This window comes from Thunnus albacares, chromosome 17 (genome assembly GCF_914725855.1).
Source record: "Thunnus albacares chromosome 17, fThuAlb1.1, whole genome shotgun sequence".
NCBI classification, from domain to species: domain Eukaryota; kingdom Metazoa; phylum Chordata; class Actinopteri; order Scombriformes; family Scombridae; genus Thunnus; species Thunnus albacares.
The window spans coordinates 6,054,775-6,082,236 of NC_058122.1; the positions used below are offsets into that span (position 1 = coordinate 6,054,775).

General features: G+C 40.0%; 2 protein-coding genes and 1 long non-coding RNA gene across 6 annotated transcripts in view; 1 reads left to right on the forward strand and 2 right to left on the reverse strand.

Annotated features, from left to right (window-relative positions):
* The first annotated feature begins 7,966 nt into the window (after window positions 1-7,966).
* LOC122967054 overlaps window positions 7,967-27,462 on the forward strand; it is a 49,157-nt gene continuing 29,661 nt past the window's right edge. The window contains exons 1-2 of one of the 2 annotated variants that reach the window (XR_006398530.1): window positions 7,967-8,103; window positions 8,881-9,035. This is a non-coding gene — a long non-coding RNA (uncharacterized LOC122967054). The remainder of the gene's footprint in view (window positions 8,104-8,880; window positions 9,036-27,462) is intronic. The other variant, XR_006398529.1, reaches the window with a different exon arrangement.
* Window positions 11,970-18,207, reverse strand: LOC122967025. Of its 3 annotated transcripts, none has more exons than XR_006398504.1 (3): window positions 18,124-18,207; window positions 16,969-17,026; window positions 11,970-14,378 (listed from the first exon to the last, which is right to left on the reverse strand). XR_006398504.1 is itself a non-coding variant. In XM_044331392.1 (3 exons), the coding sequence occupies exon 3, from the start codon at window positions 16,286-16,288 to the stop codon at window positions 14,198-14,200; it is 2,091 nt and encodes a 696-aa protein (XP_044187327.1). In that variant the 5' UTR covers window positions 16,289-16,511; window positions 16,969-17,026; window positions 18,124-18,207; the 3' UTR covers window positions 11,970-14,197. The 3 variants fall into 3 exon arrangements, 2 of the variants coding, with proteins under 2 accessions (XP_044187327.1, XP_044187326.1); XM_044331392.1 differs by having other exon boundaries at window positions 11,970-16,511; XM_044331391.1 differs by lacking the exon at window positions 18,124-18,207 and having other exon boundaries at window positions 11,970-16,511; window positions 16,969-17,811.
* On the reverse strand, window positions 18,226-21,623 carry LOC122967041. Its single transcript, XM_044331446.1, has 2 exons — window positions 19,435-21,623; window positions 18,226-19,116 (listed from the first exon to the last, which is right to left on the reverse strand). The coding sequence occupies exons 1-2, from the start codon at window positions 20,330-20,332 to the stop codon at window positions 18,944-18,946; spliced, it is 1,071 nt and encodes a 356-aa protein (XP_044187381.1). The 5' UTR covers window positions 20,333-21,623; the 3' UTR covers window positions 18,226-18,943.

The following is a 27,462-nucleotide window of genomic DNA, read 5'->3' on the forward strand; positions in this document are numbered from 1 at the left end:
TTCTGTGCAAAAATGTATTTAAAAGTTTATCTGAAGCTAATATGAATCTTTAGCCATCCAAATGAGTCAAATCAAGTAGCTATCTTTCAATGTTGCAGTCTTTTTAGTGCCCTCTTTTTGTCACAATTCTTTCACCACAGCTGAACAGAGAAACACATTTTAAAACAATCAGAGTTGACCAAAGTGTTTTACAATAAATAATAAAATTTAATAACATAACATGGTGACAGCAAAAAAGCAGTAGAGCTAACATAACGATACTATCTCATAAGCATACACAAAAAATAAGTAGGCTAAAGGAACAGTTGGAGAAAAAAACAGAAGAGTAAAATGTGAAACATAAAACCTTAAAGACACTCAAAGGCCTGAGAAAACATGTGGGTGTTAAGTTTAGCTTTGGGGCAGCTACTGCGAACGCACAATCACCTTTACCCCTTAGCCTCAATCAAGGGACAGCCAGGAGCAGCTGGTCTGAGGATCTGAGAGATCTGGGGTTGGAAAGGGGGCAGAGGAACTCAAAGATGTACTGGGGCACCAGAACTTTTAAAACAAATAATAGAACCTTAAACTCAGTCCTATACTTTACCAGTAGCCAATACAGGGATGCCAGTACAGGTGTAGTGCTGTCTCTCTTCCTGGTACCAGTTAGCAGTCTAGCAGCAGCATTCTGCACCAGCTGCAAGCGAGACAAGGGTGATTGTAGGGTGACTGACTAATACCCAAATAAAGAGCTTTGCCATAATCCAGCTGAGAGGAAATTCAGGCATTTGTGACAATCTTCACGTGATTAAATGAGAGGAACAGTTTGAGTTTGGCAATATTTCTTAGCTAGAAAAAGCAACCTTTCACAACAGTGTTCATTTTTTTGTCAAATTTTAAAGCTAGATTGAACATGACAATAAGATTTCTGGCATGGGCATGAAGGTTAGGGGCCAGGGGCTCTAAATCATTAGCTATATCCCCAATGGATTTGGAGGGCCCAAATAAGACCACTTCAGTCTTACTATCATTTAATTATAGACAGTTTTTTGCCATCCAATATTTCACATCCTGGATGCAGTCAGGGAGGGACCAAACAGTGTTGTTATTATTATCACCAGGTTCTGATGGGAGGTATAGCTAAGTGTCATCTGCGTAGCAATGGTAGAACATATTGTATATTTTGAAGATAACGCCTGAAGGGAGCATGTATAAAGCGGATAATGTGGGCCCTAAAATGGAGCCTCTAATGTGTAGCCACGGCAATGGCCAAAAAAGCTGCACAAAAATAAAAGAGTCCATAATACCAAGAGATTCAGTGGCTCTGATGTTTGATGAGAGGTCAACATGAAAATTAATATATTGTCATGATTCACAACAACTTAAGCTAAAAACTCAGAGAACTCAGCAAGGTAAATGGCATCCAGCCTAGGGGGGCGATACACAACTACACAGAGGACTGGACATGAGCCACTGGTTTTAAACATCAGGACTTCAAAGGTAGAATAATCATTAATACCAATGGGAGTGCACTTCAGTTTCTGAAAATGACAGCTAAGCTTCCACCATGGCCGCTCGGCTGAGGGGAGCTGTAGAAGTCATAGTCAGGGGGACATGCTTCCAAGAGCTGGCTGTGTTCACCAGGTTTCAGCCAGGTTTCTGTCAAAATGAAATCTAGGTGGTTGAATGAGATAAAATCATTTAGAATGAAAGACTTATTCCTCATATTTAGAGGAACCAGAGGACACTATGTTTTATGTAAGAGAGGTTGTTTTTGTTTACAGCTTTGAAACTGCCAAGTGGACGAGAAAACCTGTCTGTCACAATAGTCTGAATGGGGAGACCAACAGCTGAGGGGGTTAGTGACAGGTGAGGCCAGTAGGGGGAGTTCTCAATTCAATTCAATTCAGTTTTATCTATATAGCACCAAATCACAACAGAGAGGGAGGAGGAGAGGGGAGAGAGAGACACAGAGAAGCACAACAACAACAACAACAACAACAACAACAACAACAACAACAACAACAACAACAACAACAACAATAATAATGATAAGAAGAAGAAGAATAGCAGGCGTGGGTGTCAAGCATAACCACGACAACACTGGGCACCACAGGAAACAGTACTCTGAGGTAGCACGGAGGTACCGGAGTGTGTGTGTGGGGAGTGAACAGTCAATCAGTTTTATGCTAAAAAGATTGTAAATGTGGCAGATATCCACTTGCTATGATTAACTCAGACAGCTGAAGCCGCCTCATATAAGCTTCAGATAAACTTTTAAATGCATTTTTGCTCAAAACGAGGACTTGGCCCCCACCACTGACTTTGTAAATGTTTTAGGAAGGAATCTTTTAATGGTCAGTATGAACAGGAGGAATGATCACAGCAAGAAAACCTGTTTCAATACTGTATGAGCACCTGACTATTGTTTTAAGACGGACTTAAAAAATTGTGAACCTGTCCTTTAATTTGTTTCCCCCCTGTTTATCTGGGGGATGCCTTTTTTTTTCAAACTATCAAACTTTAGTAAATCATTATTTTACATTATTGGCACATACATGCCATATGGATGTGAATAGTCAGTTTAGTATGACAATGATTTGTTTCATTTTGGGGACTGGGAGGCCAAATGATACGTTTTACTTTACTTGAGTTGGGATGAAAGTCCGAGAATACTGAATGAAACCTATTTGCTCAAACCTGATGACAAACTGGCGCCATTTTCAAATATGTAATGTGTATCTCTTCATTCGCATGTAATGCTACAGTACTGTCACTTGGGGGCAGTATTGTCATATTTATATTAAATATGCACTGCAGTTGGTACATTCATTCTCTTAATCTTTACATTCATCTTTTTTGTTTAAGATCACACAGGTTATAAGAAGGTAGAAACAGCTTGTAAATAAATACTGACCCAGATAGCAAAATTGCTGTGGCCCAGATCTGGCCCACACCCGATACTTTCGGCACTTTCATCCGGCCCACATACCGCATGGAATGATGGCAATTGTTTCCCAGATGAGGGCCACAAGCAAGCTGTATGTCAACCAAGAACAAACCAGATAAACCAGAACTGGCCCACATCCAGAATACACATACCTTAGGGCACCGCATCTTTACCAAAAAGACCCACATTTGATTTGGGATATTTGAGCCATATTTGCTATATTACATGTGGACAATTTCAGACTGACATCCATTTTGTCCGGGCCAGAAGAAGACCAGCAGCGCCGCATCATTGCCTGAAGTGGCCCACTTCCGTATGCTATCTGGAAAGTGTAAAAAGGCCATGGACCTGTTCATATTTTCCCCTGATATCTCCTGTTTCTGATCATGCTCTGTGCATGTGAGCTCTGTGTGCCCACACTGTGCGTGCATGCAAATGCAGCAGTAAGTGAGTGGGACCTGCAGATGACAGCAGAGCTTATCCTACCTCGGATCACGGTGACATCAAACGAACATTTCGCTGAGTGTGTGCGTCCATAAAAACGTGAGTTTAATATTTGCTCATGTTTATGTTACGCCGTTAGTGTTTATATTTAGCCACGAGTGTATGTTGTAGAGTTAGTTGCGGTTTTCTGTCTGTTTACATGATGTCCAAAAGGCCCTATTTAACAGCAACACTCTCACTACATATTGCCGGGATTGTGTTGTTTAATATTTACCATATTACCGATTGAATAGCGGACTGAACGGCCACTTGTAGGTCCGCTCGTTAATTAACGGGCGCGCACAACCCCTGCAGTGTAGCAGCTCGTTCAGCCCCCGGATTGATGTCATGCATGTCTACTTCTGGCCAATAGATGGCAGTGTTGCACTGCTGATGGACATTAACCCACTGTTGGAGGGAATATGCTGCTTCAGCCTCAGCTATGCCTGTTTAATACACGGCCACATTACTTATTAGCTGTTTGCCAGTTGTATTGTCTTGTATAGTTGAAATCTATACATTCAGAAAGTAATATAGTTTACCATTTCTACATTAGCCTGTTATACTTTCATACGGATATCTGACGTGTTTATTCTGATTTATTATGTTCATATACACAGAACCACTGAGTCATCAGACAGTTGTACAAGGATTGTGGTTGTAGTGGTGACAATAAATCCATACCAATTCAAGACATTCAAGACATCTGCGTGATTCTGATCAATCACCTGCAGCGGGCTCCACGTGAACAAATCCAGCACATAGTCATAGCAGGGAACGAGAGCTTCCTCACACATGACGTGATTCAGAGTTAGCTGCTAGCTTGTAATAGTCTGAGAGAGTTGTGTTACTGTATTAAAACATTTCAAACATTTATCATTTCAGTGCATTTCTGTCATTATTTTTCCATTTTTATATCCTTGTACACTGAATGCTTGTTTATTAGTAACTGTTACAGTGACTGTCATCCATATGTTGTGCAGTTTGCTTATTCACTTTTTGCTAATATTTTATATTAGCTAATATTTTATTTATATTTACTAGCCTTTAGTTCTGTATATGACCTGTCATCTGGGTGGATGTCTATGTCTAGCTTAGGTTGATATGTTAGATTCTCGATTGCTAATCAGTCTGTACTGTATGTTTATTGTTACAGAACCACACATCCTTTAGATAAACAACCTAAACCTTAGACGTGGACTCTGCACTCCCACCTGAACACCACAGAATAGTGTTCTGATCGGAGACACCCTGGAGTGATTGCTGTCACACCCATAGCTCTATCCACATTCTCTCACACAGGAAGCATTTATAACCTGCTTTATATTTGTTTACATTTTTATTTATATTTGTTTACTGTACTATATAATATGTATTTGCAACAGCATCTAGCCTACATCACACCAGAATGTGTTTTATTTTATATTATGTCTACAACTAAAGTGTCAGTGGTAACTAAAGCCTGACTGATGTTTTAAGGTTATGTATAGATGACTCACAGCACTTAAATGTAGGAAAAGATCTTAGTCTTGGTTGAATTTTGAAAAAGTCAACGGTGACATGACGTGTTGACATTTTTTTTCAATATTCAACCAAAATCATGATCTTTCCTTATCATATTCCTTGTGTTCTTGTGGCCTAAATCTAAACACATGCAGGGTGCAGCGTCTTTATGTTTATCAACAACTCTGAAACTTTGTGGGAAAATGCTGTAAATTAGATGTTATTGAAAAAGATTAATATGTTCTGAAAAGGTAAATAAATGCAGATGGAATGGATGAATATATACAGTATTTATAAGTATTAAAAATAATAATAAGCAGTGATCACAGCCAGAAACACGTTTCTTTTCTTTTAAAATGTGTTAGAAAGGAATCATCATGTCCTAATGTCAGTTCTGTACATTCAGTGAATTTTGGAAATATTACTGTTATATTTAATTTTATTTTCCACTGAAAAGGACAGAAAACACGAGATATACAAGATGATAAATGTATTTTATTTAAACTTTATTTACACATAAATACAGACAGATCTTGGATTTTATGCGTCAAACTTTCACAAATAAATTTCCATTTCACAAAGATATAAAATTAGATGAACTTAGATACATTCCTCTAATACTGAAAATTAAAAAAAACAAACACACAAACTTCCTCTATCTTAAAGTCACATTGATAAATTCTCCCATCTGGTTAAATGATCAAATGAAGTATCATTCTTGAGGAGAAACAACCTGTTTGACAATATTAACTTGAAGGCAGTCAGTGTGATGTCTCAGCTGTGAGAGTGAACCTGGCATTGGAGATGTGTATCAATAATATTCAGCTATCTGCACATATCGGCACATATTGCAGGAAGATCGAGCCGTTGCTCAGTAGAGTGTAATACACTGTTGTGTCCCAAACAAGGTTCAGCGCCAGAAAAGGTTCAACATCATTGGCGCAGAGAGTTGGAAATCAGCAGGTTCGAGACCACCTCGAAACCAATGCCCGCTTCCCATTTCAACCGACAAAAGCGGGTGGGTGTTTTTAGTGAGACATTGGGACATTTGCAGCCGTTTTTATTTTATTTTTTATTTTATTTTAACCCAAACCATGATCTTTCCCTAACCCTAACCAAGTGGTCTTTGTGCCTAAACCTACAGCCTGGTCGCCAGAATAAAACGTTGGCATTGTACGTTTCTGCAAACCACAGAAACGTTGAATATCAACATGTGAAATAGGCCTACGTAGCATATTAACATTTCAACAAAACGTATCATATCAACATTTCTACAAAACGTAGCATATTTACATTTCAACAATACGTATCATATGAAAATGTCAACAAAACATATTATGTCAACATTTCAACAAAACATATTAGGCTATATCAACATTTCCAAAATACGTATCATCCCAACATTTCTAAAGTGACGTAGTTCAACATGCGATCTATATGAGTTGATCTTTCCTATATAGGAGGAGGAGGGGCAGGTGGATGGTTACTAAGTTCCTTGGCAGCGAGTTGGAAATCAGCAGAGAGCACGGTTTGAGACCATTTCAACCGACAAAAGCGGGTGTTTTCAGCGAGGTGTCAGGACATTTGCAGCTGAGAGAAAACGAGAAAACCGGCTTTTTTGTGAGACATCGGCCATTTTTTAAAATTTTTATTTTAACTCAAACCATGATTTTTCCCTAACCCTAACCAAGTGGTCTTTGTGCCCAAACCTAACCAGACCTTAACCACAGCGTTGTCACCAACTTATACATCTTGGTTCCGTCTTGAGACACACAAGCATTTTCAGTCCCGCCTTGAGTCAGGCCGTCTGAGAAGTAGCCGTTCACCTACGCAGTCGGTTTTACCGCCAGTTCTTGAGAGCAAACGGGCAAAAGGCTACAATAAACCTACACAGTCCATTTGAATTTGCTCTCGAGACCAAGCGGCCAAAACCTTACTGTAAACCTACTTGTGCGGTTTTGTGGGTTTATTTTCGAGGCCGTTGTTCTGAAACCAAGCTCCTACTCGTACACGTCATGAGTTATGCGTATGAGTCCAGAAAACGGACCCGAAAAATTCATGTAGAACTTTGTGTTCTGGCCCTTTGAGTGGGCGCCTTGGGCCGCCGGTTATGTTATTACACACGTTTTCGAGACCATGACCTTATATGGCGCTTAAGCCGCAGCTGTAGGCTACATTTCAGATCGAGGACTCAACAACGTGTTAGGGGAAAAAACATACACATACATAACGTACATACATAGAGCCGTTCATACTGTAACGGTAACCTTAAAGTGAATGCGGTGAACTTAAGGATAAATCCAATCAGAATAGCGTTATGGACCGCTATGGAACGTTATGCGCCCGTATGGACCACATAGGGGCTGCTGCACACACACACTCACACACACATATTAAAATTGAGGTTTTATGTAAGATTATCGATAGTGACATCTCAAACACACATACCACAAAAATAATTATGACCATTAGGTGATGCTATACCAGTATGAGGTCTAACAATAGAGATTACTTGTCATCACAGTGACAGGTTGAACTTTTGAACTTTTGAATGTGCTCTAGAGCGCCACTTATGTAACTAAAATGGCCGCCACGGCCGAGAGATCAAACCAAAACTCAATTATTCGTCTCATCAAGACAAATCATACACTGACACCCCTGACCTAAATCCAACAGGAAGTTCGTAATCAGCCTTTCAAAATACCACTGCCCCAAATTTGAACTTTTGATCTATGGAGGCTTTATGTTTGTAAAACTTTCCTCGAGCCGAGAAAAACGATTTAAAAATCCGTGACGTCATCACAATGTAAAGTCTATGGGCCGAGCGGGGCCAGCGGGGGAAACACTACTGCGCATATTCAGTGGGCCGCACAACGCGGAAGCAAACCCGGAAGCTAGAAACCTTTTTGTGGCGTATGCGCCAGGCGAACAATTCCTATAGGACTGAATGGGCGCCATTTTAGTCCGGTATCCAGCTCTTATAATACATCCATGTTTTATCCCCATTCAAGTTAGCCGGAGGGCTAAACCGGAAGTTACCGGCTCTGCCAGCGGAAGTCACTAGTGCGCATGCTCAATGGGCCGCACAACGCGAAAGAGACGGATAAGGTCAACTTTTACTGTCCACCATTACCTCCCCATGAAAGTCAAGACCGTTTGTTGTACAGGACAAAACTCTTTAAAACATGGTAAGAATTCGAAATTGTGTTGTCTTAAAGGAAGTGTGTTTTCCATATACATTTACGGTTAGTGGCAGGGAGGACAACTACTTTACACACTGCCTTTGTATTTTGTGCGCTAGCGCTAGCTAACGCTAACGCTAGCTAAAGGTAGTTGCATCAATTTCTCATGTATACGGCAATGCTTTCGTTGTCTTGTTTGACACATGCAATGTTAATGTTGTTGCTAATGTTATTTTGTTGTCATGTAAGGAAATATAGTGAAAGTATGTTGAGGCTCGTTGTTTATAGTATACTGCTTTGTGTCTGGACATGTTTGTACCGGGGGCGGGCTAGGCTCCCCCACCACACGGACACACACTGATGAACAGAGCTGGCAGCAGAGCTAAGTGAGGCAAAGATAGTGAACGTCGGTGGGCACATTTTATCGAATTGGCGGCTGAAATGCATGCTGCTGTAAGTGACATAAACCTTTGGAGTAAAAACTAAACAATTTATTAAAATTGTACAAACAAAATAGAATTTTATAGAGGTGACACGCAATTTGCCTGTCCTGTCTCACATCCACATTTGAAATAGAGTTAGCCTGCATTGTTCACAATGGATGAGGTAACTTTTTTAATCAATGGCAACAGGTCAGCGGTGGTCTGTAAAATAAATATTATCAGCTATCATGTGAAAACTGCTAAAAAAATTGGGCCAAAACAGTCCAAAATGCTATTTGGCCCACTACACAGTTGTAATATTTCACAATAACATATGCATGTGCTTTTTTGTTTTTTAAAGATCAACGCTGAATTCATGACAATAAACAACTGTTCCACTTCAACTGTGATTTCTGGCTTCCTTGGACAAGCACCGGCAAGCTTATTGAAATCATCGGAAACAAGGGAGGAGTTGTCAGAGAGAAGACCTGGATTATACTCAAAGTTCTTGATCAGGTCTGTATGTGCTCAATATTTTTTACTTTATATCACTTAAATAGTAACATTGTAAATAGAAGCAAGGTCATGTTTTGTTCATCTTGTCAATACATTGTGGAGTTAGAGTACATGTAGAAAGATGTGCTACGGTTATCTTCTGAGTTAGACAGGCCTTTTAACTGCTTTGCTCAAAGCATTTGTAAATCACAATTCCTGTAGCGTCGAGTGTTCAGTCTAGTTGCAAAATCAGACAGCATTATTTTGATTTGATTGTGTGTTTGCACTCTCACCTATAACCTCAAAGTCAATCTATAAAGAGAGTCTGCTCAAGGGCCTTATTGTGTTCCTTGGGGAAGATGTGGACAAGCTTATCAAAGAGTATCTGGTTAGAAGTTTTGCATTAATCATTTAAGCTTCAGTCAAGATAAAACACTGAATATTTTAAATTTTAAAGTTCATATACGTGGTCTCAGGTCCTAAAAAATACACTTATTGTACATTCATGTACATTTGCCTACGCCCATAATTGTTGTGGATTTCTCTGTCCCTTGGTGGTCATCAATCATCACTGTTATTTATTATTCAATATGTCTAATACTCGATAAAGGTCTCTGTGCTGGTTCATATTTTATACAACATTGCACAGTGTGGCTACATGTGCCTGGAACATATTTAGATATTTTAATTACAATATGAAATATTTGTCGGAGCAGTGAAAGCTTGGAGATAAAATAGATATTATATCCAAATATTGCATTGTGTAAAATTTCAGTCTGGGGCCAGATTCTGAAATTAATGAAATATGAAAATGCAAGGCTTTTAACATTATAGTGAATCTTAATTTAAGTATATTTACTACTGTATTGTGCTATGTAATATTTTTTGTCACAGCAGATGTTATGACTTTTTGGCGGATAGCTATTATTAACCTCTTAAACTCCACAAGGACGCCGGCGTCCTCATCTGACGTGACTGTCTTTAAGAGGCTGTAGTGGGCTCAGTTTTAAAGCTATTACCATATGAAACTATACAACCTAAGGCATCTATTGGCATTAACTATGTCATGCTAGCTTGTCGGGAAGAGGGCTAAATAAAGAGAGGCTAAATTTTGGCGAGGGAAAAACTGACATGGCCATTTTTAAAGGGGTCCCTTGACCTCTCACCTCAATATATGTGAATGGAAAATGGGTTCTGTGGTTACTGATGAGTCTCCCCTTTACACACATGCCCACTTTATGCTAATCCCATGCAGTTTCTTGCATGCAGTATAAATGTGTTATTTTCACCTATTCCAGGGCAGGAATAATACTACAGGCAAACGGCCAGTGCTGTTGCTCTTGGGGTGTGGCCGTAATGCCCGTCAAAAATTAATTACCCACACGGCCAGTTTGGCGTGCCCTCTTTTGAACTGGCCGTTGTGCCCTTAAAAGAAAGTTGCGGATTTCCTCATTTAAAACTACATGCGACGAAGCAAATAAATAGACTGAACATTTCCCAGTGTCTCCGTCATCACACTGAGCATCAACAGGAGTGCAAGATTTCTCCTGCAAATATGTAGCTAGCCCAGTAGCTTACATTAGCAAACAATTAACATTATGTGATAAGCACAGGCAGCTGAACACTGCACAGTGTAAGTATCGATACATGTTGTGTTTTAAAGTTCAGTCACGCACTCTTCTAACAGGCTCTCAGGAAATGGTCAAAAATTATTTTCTCTGGCAGTTAACAGATACATAAGACTGCCTGTGTCATCTGTCTGTGACAGGGGTAAAGTTAATCTGGCAGTTTGATATATTCCGTTTCTGCAATCGGAAGATGTTTTGGACTCATTTTCACTCGTCATGAATTTATTTCCTCCGTGGCAGAAAAACACAGTACACAATCCTTCAGCAATGACTGCCGGGGGATGTTCCATCAAGCTGGCTAAATGGCATAGCTTGGCTTATTTCAATAAGCCTTGCTAATTTAAGTGAGAGTTCTGTTCCATCACTGTGGCTTATATGAGTTCCAGTTTAGTAACCATGGTAACTTACACTGTAAAAAATAATCCGTAAATTTTACGGTGAAAATCTGGCAGCTGAGTCGCCAGAATTTCTCCGTAAATTTTACGGTGAAAATCTGGCACCTGAGTTGCCAGACTTTTACTGTAAAAAATACAGAATAAATCTGCATCTCGGTTACAGAACTTAACCGCGATAAATACAGTGAAAGGACGTCTGTTATTTTAACGGTGAAAAACTGGCAGCTGAGTTGCCAGAATTTTACTGTAAAAAATACAGTAGAAATCTGCCGCTTGTTTACAGCACTTAATTGTAATAAGTACGGTGAAGGCACTAACAATATTTTAATGGTGGAAAACTGGGAGCTGGGTTGCCAAAATATTACCGTAATAAATACAGCTTACCCACGTGTGCCATTTTGGCAGAATAAATGTTGATGTCACACTGTAAAACCCGATAAGTTAATATAACTTAAAATAATTGTTGAAACAGATTACATCGAAAATTTTAAGTGATAATTATTCCATTTTCTAAGTTAAAGAAACATACTTGTTCAAGTAGTTTTTACTAAGTAATTTCTAGTGACACATACTCAATATTTTAAGTTACATAAACTTTCTTACTTACATCATTATTACTCAGTATTTTGTTTTCAGACTACTAATAAAAATCAAGTATAGCTAAGCGTAAAATTTTTGTTACTTAACCAGAAAATGTTTAATTTCTTGGTAAAGCTATTTTCACTTTATGTGAACTTAACTTGTTTAAGTTCAACAAAGTTGTACAATCCTCCCTATACTTAAATATTTCACTTGAAATTTTAACTCAAAATTCCATGTGAAGCAACTTAATTTTTTTTTTTAAACTGATTACATCAATTTTATTAAGTAGATTTGACTAAAAAATACAAACATATTTTGAGTAAACATTAAAAACACATTAACACAGATGATTCAAATGCAAGTTACTATTTTATTTAGTAACCAAAAACATTTTACACTGAAATTAGCACGATAACACCTTCAAAAACAGTGCAGGGGCCTTTGGGAAATTACTTTTTCCCCAAACTATAGAAGTGGACAATATGTATATACTCCTATAATGGTACATGCCAATTTTTATCATGATATTAATATACAATCGTGGCAAGTTAAAAACATTTTTGTACGTTTCCTGACAAGGAAAGGCAATTGATACCAAAATTATCCAAATATTGCCATAAACCGTTCTGTTCACCAATTTTTCAGTTTGCTTATAATGGCCGCATATTAAAAAGAGTTACATGACAATGAATATTAAGGCAATATCTCTGCTGGTTGACAACTTTCACGTTATACATCAATATCTTGCCCTATACGCTTCCATTCAGTGCAAAAACAGGAACAGTAACATTGAACAATAGTGCAAGGGCCTAACAAAATGGCCTGACAAAAGAACCACATAGTGGACAACCGCATGGTATGGGATCTTACCAGTACAGAATGAGTTTTCTTGAACATTAACACATTCAAAATTGAACAATAAAAATCTTTGAAAAACACATCTCTAAGATGTTTTAAAACAGGAACAAACTACTCCACTGCCAAAAGTTCATTTTTGAGGCTCAAGACCCTGGGTCTCATGTTTCCATCCTCCAGACCCATCAAGACTTTCTGAGTGAAGTCAAAAGTATTTGCCATGTCTTTTGGGTAATTCAGATGCAGTGCATAAATCAGTGCGAAAAGCACTACAAATGCGTCAGCGAATGTGGGAAAATCAATGACTGTTTTACCCTCGAGCACGACCGCAACCTTCTCTGGGCAGAGGTACATGGCATCTGAAGTGGCACTGATCAAGAGCCCAACCGGTAAGTCACCAATGTCTGGTTCAGACTGCGCCACCTGCAGACAACAACAGAAGGGTTACCTTAGGCCCTAGACTCCCTCAGCTATTTCTAAAGGGTGATTGCTGAAAAATATATCAGTGGCTTATCAGAAGACAAATAGCAGTAAAAAAAAAAAAATTACAATCTATGAATGTGATTTGATTCACCATATGTAACATAAAATAAAAAATAAGCAATTAATCTTTTAGGGGCGAGTGTACATTTTGTTGACACATGGCATAGCAACTATGGCATTTATTAAGATAAACCTGAAACTTGGTAATATTACCATTGCTTCAAGGGCAGGATTTCAGCATTACAAAAAAAAGGTAGCACTATGGAATTTCCATGGTACTGTTTATTTTCATGTAACTATAGATTTGACTAATTTACACTGGAGTTTGCAGTCCAAGTGACAACAGTGAGAAATGGCCACTTAATATTTAAGCATACTGAAGCAAACTGAAGCTTGGAATAGATCATGAAATTGTATATTTTGGAGAGTATGAATGATTCAGGCAAACAGAAATTGGGCTAGAACCAGTTATTAAGTTATCAAAATTATCAATATCCATACAATATGGTAAATTTGAATGGCATGTACTCAGAATTGTTTTCTCCAAGATGTGGATTTTCATTCATTCACACAGTGGCAGAGGCATTATTTTTGATTAATAAAATGAATAGACATTTATTAATCATGTTCAGTCCAGTTATTTATTATACCTCATTCCAGTCTACAAATCTTTGAATGTGTACTGTGATCGTAACCTTAACCCCCAAGAAAAACATAACATTAATTAAAGCAGGATTTATTGCATATGGAAACATCGTAATTTCAAAGACACCCATGATTGAAAAGCATATTCAACACATGCCTGTTTTCTGATTTGTGTCCATTCTATTCATATGACTATAATTTTAATGGTAATATTCAAACTCTGAAATTTTTCAACTTGTATAATCAGTGATTTACTGGATTAGAGTAACAAAGAAATTTGACTCTTTGATCAAAATAAATATACTGACTTACATCGATTGAAGGGAACCATCCAGTTTGATAACATATAATCATGATGTTGTTCAAAAGAAATGCCAGAAATGTACTTCAAATTTTCATTTTAGAATGAAAAAAAATATTGTTTTTGATGAGTATCATTAACTTCAAACGCCTGCCGTTTGCAATAAACAAAACAATCTGTTCAGTTAGTCTTTATTGGCTTGTTGTGGTGGGCAGTGTCACTGGCACTGATTATTTCCAGCAGAGGGCAGATTATTTTCTCCACTGTCTATAGATCCTCATTTCCAAATACATTTTAATCCTGCAAGTCTCTGATCAAAATAAATCTTTTCTGCGTTAACATCAAATGCCCATCAATATCGTATGCCATGAGACTTACAGTGTCATTTAACTCTGACAGCTGAAGCACAGAGGTGTTGCCTGTTGATGTCAGCTCAAATGATCGTAAATGCTCACTGTACCAGCACTTGTAGTTCCTGCAAAGAAAGGAAACAGAGTTATCCACAAGCAGAACACGTTCAATTCTGCTGAAATTTGGAAGTCCTCCAGTCTGGTCTGCAGACACAAACATTCCATTTGCAAAATCTGTGCCATTTATGGAGACCTTTGAAGTACTATATATGTTTTGGCTTTCTGTCTTTGTCTCTATGAAGTCTTTGGCCACTTGCGGCAGTGTGGCGATTTGGACAGAGGTGACACTTGAGGCTCGTGTGTGGGGTCTGAAAAACAATGGTGCACTGAGGTGATACGCCATCATGTGCTGATGCCTGGTTGCAAGAGTTTTCAAGACATTCTTGAAATTCTGTGTGTCATGTATCACCCTTTTGAAAAAGCGATGTTTTCCCTCAAACCTCATGGTCCATAAGTGAACCAGAGGCCCAAAACATCTTGTTAGTTCTGGGTAGTGCTCAAGGTAATGATGTTTGGGTCGGAGCTTAAAATCTGGAAACACTGCTTGAAGACCCTGTCTGTGATCACTTATCTTAGTCTGCATGTACTGGATGGAATCTTCTGTGAAAGATGGGGAGAGTACTAGCTGCACGATTTCTTTCAGGTCCATCAAAATAGCCCAGGTTTCATCTCCTTCAGGAACTTTACTTCCCACCATAAGGGGCAATAACCTCAGCAAAGTGGAATTTTCATGTCCATTTCCACCAATGCTTAGTTTGGCCGTAAAATTCTTTGGGATTGGTTGTGGTTTATCAAGCCTATCAGAGTGCTGATATGGAAATGAACGTATTTTTGTGTTAAGATATTCAAGAGTGAAATACTTAAGACGAATCATTTCACGAATGCACAAGGCCAACTCAACTGGCACAATACCTTCAAAAAGGTCGTGAAGTATATCAGGTGGGAAACCAGAAATAGGATGAAAATGCTGTAGTGTCTTACTGAGAGTGCACTCAGCCTTTACACCAAAATGAGATGCATTTTCTCCTTGCACAACATTCTGCACATGTACGTCATGGGAGGCCCTTGTTCTCATGCTAAACTCTCCTTCAGAAACTTCAGTGGACTGTATTTGGTCTGTAGTACAGCAACAAAATCTGCAGACATAGTGTCCTCTGAAACACTGCACAAAGCCTGCCAGACCATGGGCAGCCAAATTATCAGCAGCAACACACATGACAGTGCCCTTTACGCATTGGCCGACAGGTTCGATAAAAATGCCATCCTGCTCAAGAGTATGCAAGTCTTTCAGCAAAGGTGAAAGAACACTTTCATAACCACAACTCTGCAGATCAGGTACTTTGCACAACAGAGCTAGTTGTATGATATGAAGGCTGGACCTATATATACTGGGCACATTGGCTAGCAACCAGTACACCGCACAAAGCTTGTGGATCTTTCTAGCTGTGCCTAAAGGATTAGCTAGTTCAATGTCATCCACATATAAAATCAGAGACAACTTAAGGTCTTCTGCCGCTGACAACAATTGATTTTCTTTGAAATACATTCCATCTTCATGAGACATGTACATTCCAGGTGGTGATGGTTTAGTTTCTTGAATCTTGTCAAGAAGATCTGTATTTTTAAACATTGTTTGAAGCATCTGTAGTATTGGAACATACACTGCTGTGTGTCCAAGGGAATCCACAGCATATTGCACTGGCATTACCAGAGGGTAGTGACTTCTTACAAATGTTTTCCTCCGTTTAGCACTGGACAGCTCTGCACCTTCAGCAGTAGCACTGACAAAAACATTACTTTTCATGACAGCTTCCACCAATTCCTCAAGAAGGGCCTCATTGATAGACTGATCATGCTCTCCTAAAACCTTGATGACAGAGTCTCTCACAAGGGGTTTGGACAACGTGAATATTTGTGCCAGATTTTCCACTATGTCTTGTATCGCTGTCTCTGACACATGCAGAACACTGTGCATTTTCAAGAACAAAGAAGCCAAATTTTTTCTCAGTTGAGTTTGCAATTCACCAGCGTCATATCCAGAGTCGGGAGGATTACACTCTGGAGCTTCCAGCTCAAGAAAATTCTGAGACGGACCAGCCTCATCAGATTCAACTTGGTTCTGAATGGGTTGGCCGTCAGTTTCTGTCAAGACAATTTCTGTCTTAAAATCTGAGAATTCACAGCCTAGATGATTCCTACTTTTGTGGGCATTAAAGGACGAATACACATTAGTGCGGTACTGACAATTTTTGAATGGACAATCCACCATCTCGTGTTGTTTTAAATGCATCCTTAAATGACTGAGAAGAGTTTTGTCATTAAAAGGTTCTTTAAATTTACACACAGCACAGACAAATGACACATATCCTTCTTGATTGTCACTTTGCACAAGCGTCTGAGTATGTAACCGGGTTAGGTGAATTTTCAATGCATTTACTGAATGAAATGTGCAGACACAGTTGTCATAGAGACAAGGCAATTGATTGACTGAGGAGACATTGCTATGATGTAAACGATAATGTTCAAGCAACTGTGCCTTTCTATCAAAGAGAGTAGCACAGAGTTTGCACCTCCAAGCCATTGGAAACCAAAATTCTATTTACAACTCTAATATTTAGAGTGAGAACTGGTACGAGCAGAGCATTATAAACATACCAGATTGAAGAATCTGGTATCTGTATCTCAGCCAGTCTTTTGTTGCTTCAATTTCAACCTGAAGAGAGAAGAGATTGAAAAGTGAGATAGGCTGCAATCTTTTTACAAAACCAGAGCAAAGTAATAGAGAAGCATTGAATAATTGTCAGTTACCTTACATTACAGAAATTACATGAAATATGGTGTTTCAGACTTTAATATACAAAACCCAAGGACACCCGAAAAACACTTTCATAGGAAAAAAAAATACAAATGGTTAGAACGGTCCTTTTATCACCAAATAAATATAACAAACAAAAGTCTATACTGGCTCTTAAGTTTAGCAGGCAAATAAGGATGTTGGGTGTTTTTCTTTTTACTTATTATGTTTTCGTCAACACTGCTAATCTTTGGACGTCAGGTTACTGCACAAACCCTGGACACTGTGCCCTGACCTTGACCATGAGAGTGTTATTTCACACACAAATCACAAGACTAATTTTTTTTAATGATCTCTCCTTACTAAAATACATGACGTGTAGTAAAACGTTCCAGCATTACATCGGGGCAAAAACTGAATGCAAACCATTGCCTTTACTGAAACTTGCCAAAACTTGCCCGATTAAAATGGGGTCGCATGCCGCCAATTTCTGGTTGAGAAAAGAACCAGAAAACTTAAAAAGCCTGCACAAATAAATTAATGCATCACAAACGGTCCGCCTCAACGGGAAACATTAGAATAACTATTATTGTTGTGTACTCTAATAATTAACGTTAACTTTCAGTGTTTTCAACGTTTTAATTGCCTTTCACTCTTTAATTAGGCAGATATGGTTAACAGTTTTTTCAAATGCATGAAGTAACTCTAAGATACGCCAAATATTAGTTACGTTAATTAAACCCGACAAAACACGTAACTAAACTAACGAATAAAATATTAAGGCAACCACGGAAAACCATATGACCGCTTTCATTGCAGCCAGCATGGTAACAGTTAAAGTTAGCAACAATTAGCTGGTCAGGTCGAGAAACTTGCTGCATGCCACAGCACGTTTCGCTTAAAATATCGTCACAAGCAGTCCCACAGCAAGTTTACCAATCTCTCTTTCTTTCGCTTTAGGCTCTAAATATATCTAAAGAACTCACATGCAAAAAACGTTTAAGCAAACTTCTTACCTGTGCACTGCAGGGATGTAGCAGCAGTAATGGCGGACATTTCCACTTTGGCGAAGAGGCACGTACGCACGTGCGTGACGTCACACGGATTAAGTGATTACTATCAAATTATTTGAGTACAATATATCAAAATCATTAAAGTGGTTAAGTACTGTACACTTAAAATTAAAAATTCGTTGAAATAACTCAAACATTTTGCCTTGTAATAGCTGTTTTTAATTTAATAATACAACTCATCATTTTTAATAAGCTTATACTGTTCGGTTTTACAGTGTGTAGTCGGCCATATCTGAAATCAGTAACAAATTTTAACGCTCTTTTCAATATCAGCAACTCTGTAACCTAAAACAATAGTAAGTACTCTATACATTTATTTTAAACATGTCAGTATTCTCTCTCCTCTCATTAACCATAGTGTCGGCACTATTTCCATTATATTTCCAATATTTCCATCTATAGTCAGCCAGATCGGAAACAGACTCAGTAACAGTAACAAATCATTAACAGACATACCATATCAGCAAAAACTGTAACGTTAAACAACAGGAACTGCCCTAGGCATCTCTTTGAAACATGTCGATAGGCTACTCTATTTCCACTCATAGTCGGCCAGGTCTGAAATCAATGTTAGCACTCTGGGATTGACTGGGAGCACTTTCTTCTGTTTTCTCCATTCAACCTTTGTTCCTCTTTCCGGGTTTATGGCGAAGAAGCACCTTAAGTAAAACAAATGTGCACGTTTTACATAACTTTAGAGGGTAAATAATAAAGGATAAGGATAGAGTATGACCATCTATTGTTACAATGTAAAATGACAAAATTACCTCTGGAGAAACTCCAGTGTGGAGCGGAGCTCCACTGGGTAATGAATGTTGAAAACGTAGTAGCTCCCAAACATCAGACAGACAGCCAACATGAAAGAAGTGATGTGGTCATTGACCACCTCCTGGTCAATGGACAGCATGTACGTCTGGGCTGCAAAACAGGAGGACCCTAAAATGACAAGTACAAAGAACAAAACAAACAGCCAATAACAAAAGAGTTAAACTGTGGTTCACATTAAGAAACCTGTGATGCCTCCTGTAAACCCACCCACCCCTCCAACATGATGGCAGCAGACTGAACAACCTCCATACCTGGACTAGCAGGCACACATTAGAGACACATTAATCCACCAAACCCCACGCAAACATTGGACTCAAATCATCCACTGAACCCCACCCCCTATCCCCAAGTCATTTCAGTACAACAGGAACAAGTCAATTCAGTACACCAGCATTCAGTACACCTTGAGGGTTTAGGCAAACTTACCACACACAATGATACAGGGGTTTGGTGGAAGCCTCTGCAGTTCAATCTCATGGGCCAGACAAGTATCATCAACGAAATGGAAAAGGCTTTCTTCCTTCTCAGTGAAACGGGTCATCAGAAGGATAAACATCTCAATGATCTCTGTGCACCTGCCTGATGGCCCTTTTGCAGCATGGCATTTCATCAGCACATCCTGGACCTTTTTGTTTTTTGGTGCAATCACATGTCTGAAGAATTCCAGAAGACGTCTGCCCTTTCTTTCCACATTTCCAATGAAGGTGCCGATGAGACTAAGACCAGTCAATTCTTCAAAGTGTGCAGCCATGCCAGGCTCTTTAAACAGAAAAGGCCACTCTTGACGAAGGTGCTTTAAGGTCACTCCTTTGTTGATGTCTCCTCTTTGGGAGAAGTAAGTTGCCACAACCAATTTTTTGATCTCCTCTGCATTGTAATGCATGTCCTCGTGCATCTTCTTCATTTGTTCTTTCTTAATCTTCTGAGACTCCACAGTTTCAGTCACTGGCATAAACTTTGGATCCCACTTCACACACCCATAGGTGTCCTGCACAGTTGCTCGTTGGCTTGGTGTGACTTCATCTGTGTCCTCTTCCTCAGTGTCTTGTTTACGTCTTTTTATTTTTGGCGTGTCTGGTCTTTTTACGTTCTCCACCTGAGTCTGTAGCTGCTTGGCAATCGAGTCATATCCAGAACCAACGACGTCACCATCAATGACGTCTTGGAGAGACTTTGGGTACTTCGCCACCATCCTCTTAGCAATCTGTGTCATGTTCTGTTTGGTAGGATTGTTGCACACCTTGATTACAGCTGCTACAACAACCCTGATCATTTCACGTCTAAGTTTTGGGGAAGGCCTTTTCTGTCTTGCCAGACATTGCATGAGCTCTTCAGGGAGTTAAGCCCAAGGAATTTCAAACTTCTCAATCCAGTTGACTGAAGAGGATGGTGTGTTGCATGTTGAGGACAAAGATGTCACAGAAGAAGTGGGCGATGGGGAGGAAGACACCATGTGTGTCAAGATATGGCTGGGCAGTGGAGATGCACACACTGAGGACAAAGGTGGTGTGACAGACTCTGTAATTAGACAAAGGAAACATTTGTCCACTTTTCAACACAAAATGATGCTGGTTTTGTGAAGTCAATGGTGAGGAAAGTTAGCTTTAATACTTAGTATTTTTAGCCCAGGTAACAAGTCTCCTGGCTTGAACTGGTTTTAGTGTGGGCAACAAATCAACTTCAGTTATATAGTGGAGGTCATCCAAAGTCTCTACACCCACCGCTTTGAGAGCATCCATCACTGAACTTAGAATGTCTTCAGAGTAATCTGGAAATACTGTAGCAATGGTCCTTCTGATCATTTCAGTCTGGGATTCTGACATTTCTGTCACAAACAAAAACAATTTGGGCTGTGTTACATTCACAATTCTATGCAAACAATCACCATTCTATGCAAACAAGCACCTTGCATTTGCTTTTAACTGTATCAAAACAAAAGTGTCTTAGCAAAATCATGTAGGGGTTTTTTTGGCATGGGCATGAGTACATTTTTCATGAAACAGCAAAACTATGACAGAAGCTGGCTTTTACGTTTGGTAAAAATGGCAAGAACATTGACCATCATCCTGTTATTTGAATCCGTCTTGGCCTATATTTCTGCCTCGAGAGGAAAATTCCTGATTGGTACATCACTACAATTTCTGTTTCACATTTATATTGACAATATGCTGTGCCTCAATGGGACAATCTGGTGTCCATCTTTGATGTAGGATGACAATGGCCAAGCATCTAGGAGGTCATTAATGTGAAAGCATTGCAATTTTTCACTTGGGTTTTTTACAGAGTACATGCGGTAGTGTGGCAAAAATTCTGTGGCATGTAGTCTCAATAGAAAATGAACAGCAGTGTCATCCTTCGCTATGACCTGAATGACTTCACCAAATTGAACCAAATCATCATTCCTAGTGACAACAAATTGACCCCTCTTGTAAGTTATCCCTTTGTACTGAACATCTGCTGTGATCTTAGCATTTGTCTCTGTGAAACCAAACTGCACCACTGCACTGTTAATTTGTTCAGAGTAAAACTCAGAACAAAACGGTGAACAGTGTTGGGCCTCAAACCATGAGGTCACACAAAGAAGGCCTACATGTAACCTGTGAGGCCTGACCACGAGGTGCTTTATTCCTTTGTTTTCCCAGAGACAAAGAAATAGCGCCAAAAATGCTGCTTAGACAATGGGAGTCCATTGCGAACTCCATTTCCAAGGATGTTTTGCGATTTTCACACCTCAGCAGGGAGCAGTCAACATACAGTCTCATTGGCGGAGACGCTCCTGCACAGCGGAGCGTCCTGATCATGCAGCCATGACATCACCGCCCCTTTAAAAACTGAACGTGCCCTGAAGTACATGCCCTTCCCATGTCACTGAGCTAGGGGTAACTCCATTTCCTCTGTGAGTCAGCTGACTAAAGGGGGTATCCCACGCACGTGTTTTCCCCTCATCGAAGACTCCCCTCGCCGGACGAGACGAGACTTCGCCCGTGTTCACCCGAACACATTCCCGGATCTGAGAGAGACCGCTGCTGCAACTAGCATCCTCAATTTCCTCGAGACGGAAGAAATGCTTCTTCACCGAGTCGACTCTGCTGTTCTCTCCGCCACGCCGCCGAGAGCCAGCTGCCGTGCTTTTCGCCGACCGTGCGAGAACGGCCACCGTCTGCATCCGAGCCCAGGACAAAGCCGGACATAACGACGGATTACACACACACCCTGCTCGCTTTCTGAAGTGACCCAAGTAAGAGGCATAAGTCTGGGCAGAGGCAGTGTTAATTGTGTGTTCTTATCAGCATCAGTTGCTGTTGTATAGCATTTAGCTTTTGCTTTATTGCTATTGTTTTGTTGTGCTGTTGACGGACCGCCGAGTCCATTTCTCCTGTTTTACTCTTAGGAGTATTTTAAGTTTGCTGCCTGTTTAGTTGTGTTCACCACGCTAGACTGTTTTGTGTTTGTCCCGCTCGGGACTACTGCTGTGTTTGTGCCATTGTGAGTGAGGAAGTAAGTTGCTTTGTCGATCAGAAACCAGACAACGTGCGTTACATACTGCCGTCCGTACACACGCTGTCTGTGGACAAAGCTTCTCTTCCTCTCACGATCACTCTCTCCTTCTTCCTTCTCTCTTCTGACTAACACATACACGCGCACGCACACACATACACGCACCGACATCTTTTGCACATCTGATGGTCAGATAACGTCGGACAAAGCTTCGCTTTGTCTTTCCTTATCCGCCATCAGACGTGTGTTTTTCACAGAAGTGGGTGAGTGCGAGACGCCGTCCATTAGGCGGTGCCGTCTTGCTTCTGTCTAACCAAGACACCGCCACATTTCTGCCATCCGGTTCTCGCGCGACGTGACTTCCTCCCGTAGTCACGTCCGCGTCGCAGACCGACGACGTCATCACGTCAGGCCCCGTCGCCATCTTGTCACACACACGCTCACACACGCGCACGCACGCACATGCATTACCCTGCATGTGTCCAACCCTGTACATAGCTGTTGTGTTTGTTTGGTAGGATTAGATTTTAGAATAGTCGTTTATTGAATGAAGCATTTGTTAACTTTGTTAATTTTGCTAAGTTTAATAAACACTGTTATATCTTTAAAGAGAAGTTCTTCTGTCATTATTGTGTGTAATATTGTGAAAAGTGGCTGATTGAAGGAGTCAGAGCTCGAATTCACCCTTTTTTGTTCATCCTTGAATGTTGATATCTCTGATATTAACATTCTGGTTCTGGTTTGGTTATTGGTCCCGGTTTCCGGGTGGTGCCCCGTATTTGTTAATTCATATTAATAATTCTATTAATTGTCATAATTAGTTAATTATCCTTGATAATTGATAATTATTGCAAATAATCAACTGTGTTCCTCACAGATCCAACAGTTGGTGCCAAATTGTTGATTAAGGTTAACAATATCTTATTTTCATAATTCATAATTATCTATGATAATTATGAATTATTGCTAATAACCAACGCACTACTGCCCGTCCCAACAACAGTCCTTCATTTGCAAATCTTGAGGACCAACAGATCCAGCTGTAAGGTAAGCCTGTAACAACTGATGTTGGTTTGAAAGGGTGAGAGGCAGGTTTTTAAAATTCTTCAATTGTCTTGCACATCTTTTGAAGTAGCTATGCTTACTTTCAAAGCGCATAGCCCAGACCTTAATCAATGGGCCAAAATTTAGCATCAACCCTGGATAGTGGCGCAAGTAGTGATGTTTGGGTCTCAAGTTGGTTTCAGGAAATAGTGTCTCCCGAGAGTCCATGTATTCCTGAATGAGAGCATCAAGGTAAGCAACCTGCGATCTTGAGATGCTCTGAGCACATGTGAAGTCAACTATGTCCTTCAATTGTAGGGTCAATTGCCATACATCGTCCTGTGGATCTTGTACTCTGTCTCCAATGATCAGAGGCAAAAATCTCAAGAAGTTCCAATTCTGTATGGCATGACCGGACAGTTTCTGTGTTTTAGGATTGACTTCACATGGCTTGGAGGAGGCATCTGTGTTTTTGAATTGGAACTGTTTAATCCGCCTGTTCAATTGAGGGTATGTGAACCATTTTCTTTTTTTCACAAAGTACTTCAGATACAGTGCCACGTCAGGAGAGGACACCCTCAAAGACATCATGTCTTAGACAAGGAGGCAAGCCAGGAAGACACACATTATAGTGTTGCAAAGAATTGAAAACTGACCTGAATTTTATCCCTTGCACTTCCACGTTGCCGGTCATCTGAATCTGGTCCACTGCAGAAGAATAATTTTTGGGTGTTCGTAGGACAGCAGACAAAGTGCAGTCAGTCTGAAATTCAGAATGAGAAATTAGACAGTATCTGTAAAAATGTTCTGATGAGCTTAAGTTTTCAGTGAACTCTCCAATGCAATGTGAGCCAAGATTGTCTCCAACAATGCAGTAGAGAGTTCCTTTCAAAACAGATTCATCAGCTGTTATCCCACTCTCCTCTAACATTTTCAAGTCAGATACCAACTCAGAGAAAACTTTGGCATGGCCAAATTCTGTAAAATCCTTTTCTCTACAGAGTAGCACCAGCTGCATGTGGTCGACGGTTGATCGCATATGGGGGGGCAAATTTAGTAGGGAGAAATACACAGCCAGAAGTTTGTGTCTCCTTTTAGCTGAACCCAAGGGGTTCACAACCTCAAAGGCATCTTGGTACAAAATCAACTTAAGGCAAGCTGGAAAATCCTGAAAGAAAGTGTTCGATTTAAACACCTTGCCATCACAGCAATCACTGAGAATGTCTGGAGAATTTTCTGGAGGATTTTCTGACATCAGTCCCTTCCAAAACCCTGATGTGAGCATATTCTTCAGTGTCTCCAAGATTGGAACATAGTAGGCAAATCGCTTCTCTCTGTTTTCATCTCTGCCCAAAAACAGTTGCTTGGGCTCCACAAAGTTAAACATTTCTCTAAAACACTTAGTCCTAGAGTAGGCTGTTCTCATTGGGCCAGTGTGGCAAGCTGAGAACAAGTCTGATTCCTTCACAGCATCACATACTTTTCCTCTGACTTCGTCTGATACCAGTGTTTGCAGAAGTACATTTAGCCTGCTCAATGTATGTGTCTGCCCCAACTCATGAATGTTCTGCATCTCTTCCACTATGATCTGGATAGTAGAGGTTGGAACTAAATATTGCCCTTGTAACTTTGCGTAGAACAAACACACATTTCTGAGATACAGATCCTCAGAACCACTGTGTTCTAAAGTGTCTTCATTATCCGACAGACAGCCTGGTTGCTCTGTAGTTACAGTGGTGCTTGTGGAGGGACACGAGTCAACAAAATGTGTTGACCTACCGCTACCACATGAGCTGCTGATGACATTGACAGGGCAGTCCCTGTGCCTTCTAGACATATGGGCAGTGAAGGTAGATTTTACAGTGAACACCATTTTACGTCCTGCCACTGGGCAGTTCACTGGACATCCCCCATCTATGTGCTCCTTTAGATGTGCAACCAACCCTTTCACGCCATCACAGTGGCACTCACAAAGTGAAACTGCATTTCAAGGATTCCATAGTGAAGCCTTGTGAAGACACTGATTTGCCAGTATGATGGCGATAGCAGTGAGCCTTTAAGGAGACATATTTGGCAAACACACGCTTACAACCAACTTCAACACATTTGAAAACTATGCGGGGTTCATTGCGATGCAGTTGGCAATGCAAAACATACGCCTTCAATGACTCAAGAGACAAACCACAAATGCAACATGAATAGGACATAGTGAAGTCATTAATGAAAACAACATTAGCCTATCTGAACTATTTATTCACCTTGCCTTAGTTGCTCTTTGCTGGCAGCAGCATGGCTATTCTCATATTACAGCCCATATACTCATATAGGCTACAGTCCTCTCAAATCTGAGGGGGAAAAACGTACAATTCACTCTCCAAACAAAATGAAAAGTAATGCAATATTTGGGAAGATGCAATAGTAACTTCACAGCAATGCAATCATTTTCTGCCTCAAATTTAACTGAGGGGAAAAAAACTTACAATTCACTCCCCCAAACAAAAGAAAAGGTAATGCAATATTTGGGAAAATGCAATACTAGCTTCACAACTTCACAATCATTTTCTGCCTCAAATTTAGCTGAAATTTAACGGACCCTCCCCCAACCGCATGCACAGAAACTAGCAACTAGCATATGTAACTATTTTGCACTTTGCTGTCTGCAGGAAGGCTATTTTCATAACAGCACTCTCTAATAAAAAATCTGAGCAAAAAAACTTTTAATTTACTCCAAACAAAATAAAAATTAAGCAAATGTCGGACAGATGGAATAACTCCACAGCAATAATATCTATTTCTACCTCACAGAACCTACTACGCATTCAGACAGAACACTTCTAGTATGAGACTGGAAAGCGTGGGGAAAACGAGCTAGGAAAAAGCCCCTCTCCCAACCGCTAATCAACCCAACTGAGTTCTCAACGCAAACGCCACCTTTACATATCTACTCAACAACATTTAGCAAGGTCTCACCAGTCGGCGAATATGCCATTCAGTGCATTCAGTGGAGAAAATAAACCAGGCAGAGTTAACTTCTTGGCGGCGAAACAGAAATCCTGCTGTCTCCACCACTCAATAAACCGCAAAACAGTAACCCAAGCAAGCTGCTAGTTAGCTGCACTTTGCAGGCAACAGCGAAGCTAATACTCTCCCCACTCAGTGATAACAACCCTCGCTGATAACAAAAATAACAAAAAAGAGTCACGCCTGCTCCAAACATATGGAAGCCTATACTTATGTTGGGGATAACTCCACAGCAATGTTATCTACCGGTATTTCTGCCTCACACTTAACCTAGCTGCTACTCTGCATGTCGAAAATGTGTGTTCGGTTAGAATAATCCACAAGTACGAGAGGACAGCGAGGCCAAAAAGCAAGCAAGCATGCCTCCCCAGAAACTTTTCACCGCGCCACTTTTACGTTAACATTCCATAACACAGTTGAGCAATGTCTTACCAGTCGGCGAAATCTCCCAAATGCAGAAAATAAACCTGCAACATAAAAACGGACTGTGTTAAAACCCAAATAGTGGAAATAGCCTACTCTATCCACCACTCAGTAACCAAGCAAAAGCGTTGGCTAATGAAATCGGATATCGTTTCGGTGCACAGGATGGATTAGCAATTCTCAATCAAAGCGAGATTTCGATTAGGACGTTACTAAGCTTGCAGATAAAAACAAACGTGATTGACATTTCATGACCATCTCGGTTACACTTGAAGTTGCAGGTCTAATCGAAGCATAAGCTTAATACAGTTGTAAAGTAATGTTTTCATCAACACATGGCCAAAAATCTACATGCTAAGCACTTGTCATTAGGCAGCAAATTTAGCTAGTAATCTGTAAACACGAGACGCGTCTAAATATTACACCACTCATTAATAACTTCGATTAGAATGAACTCTTCAATGTGTT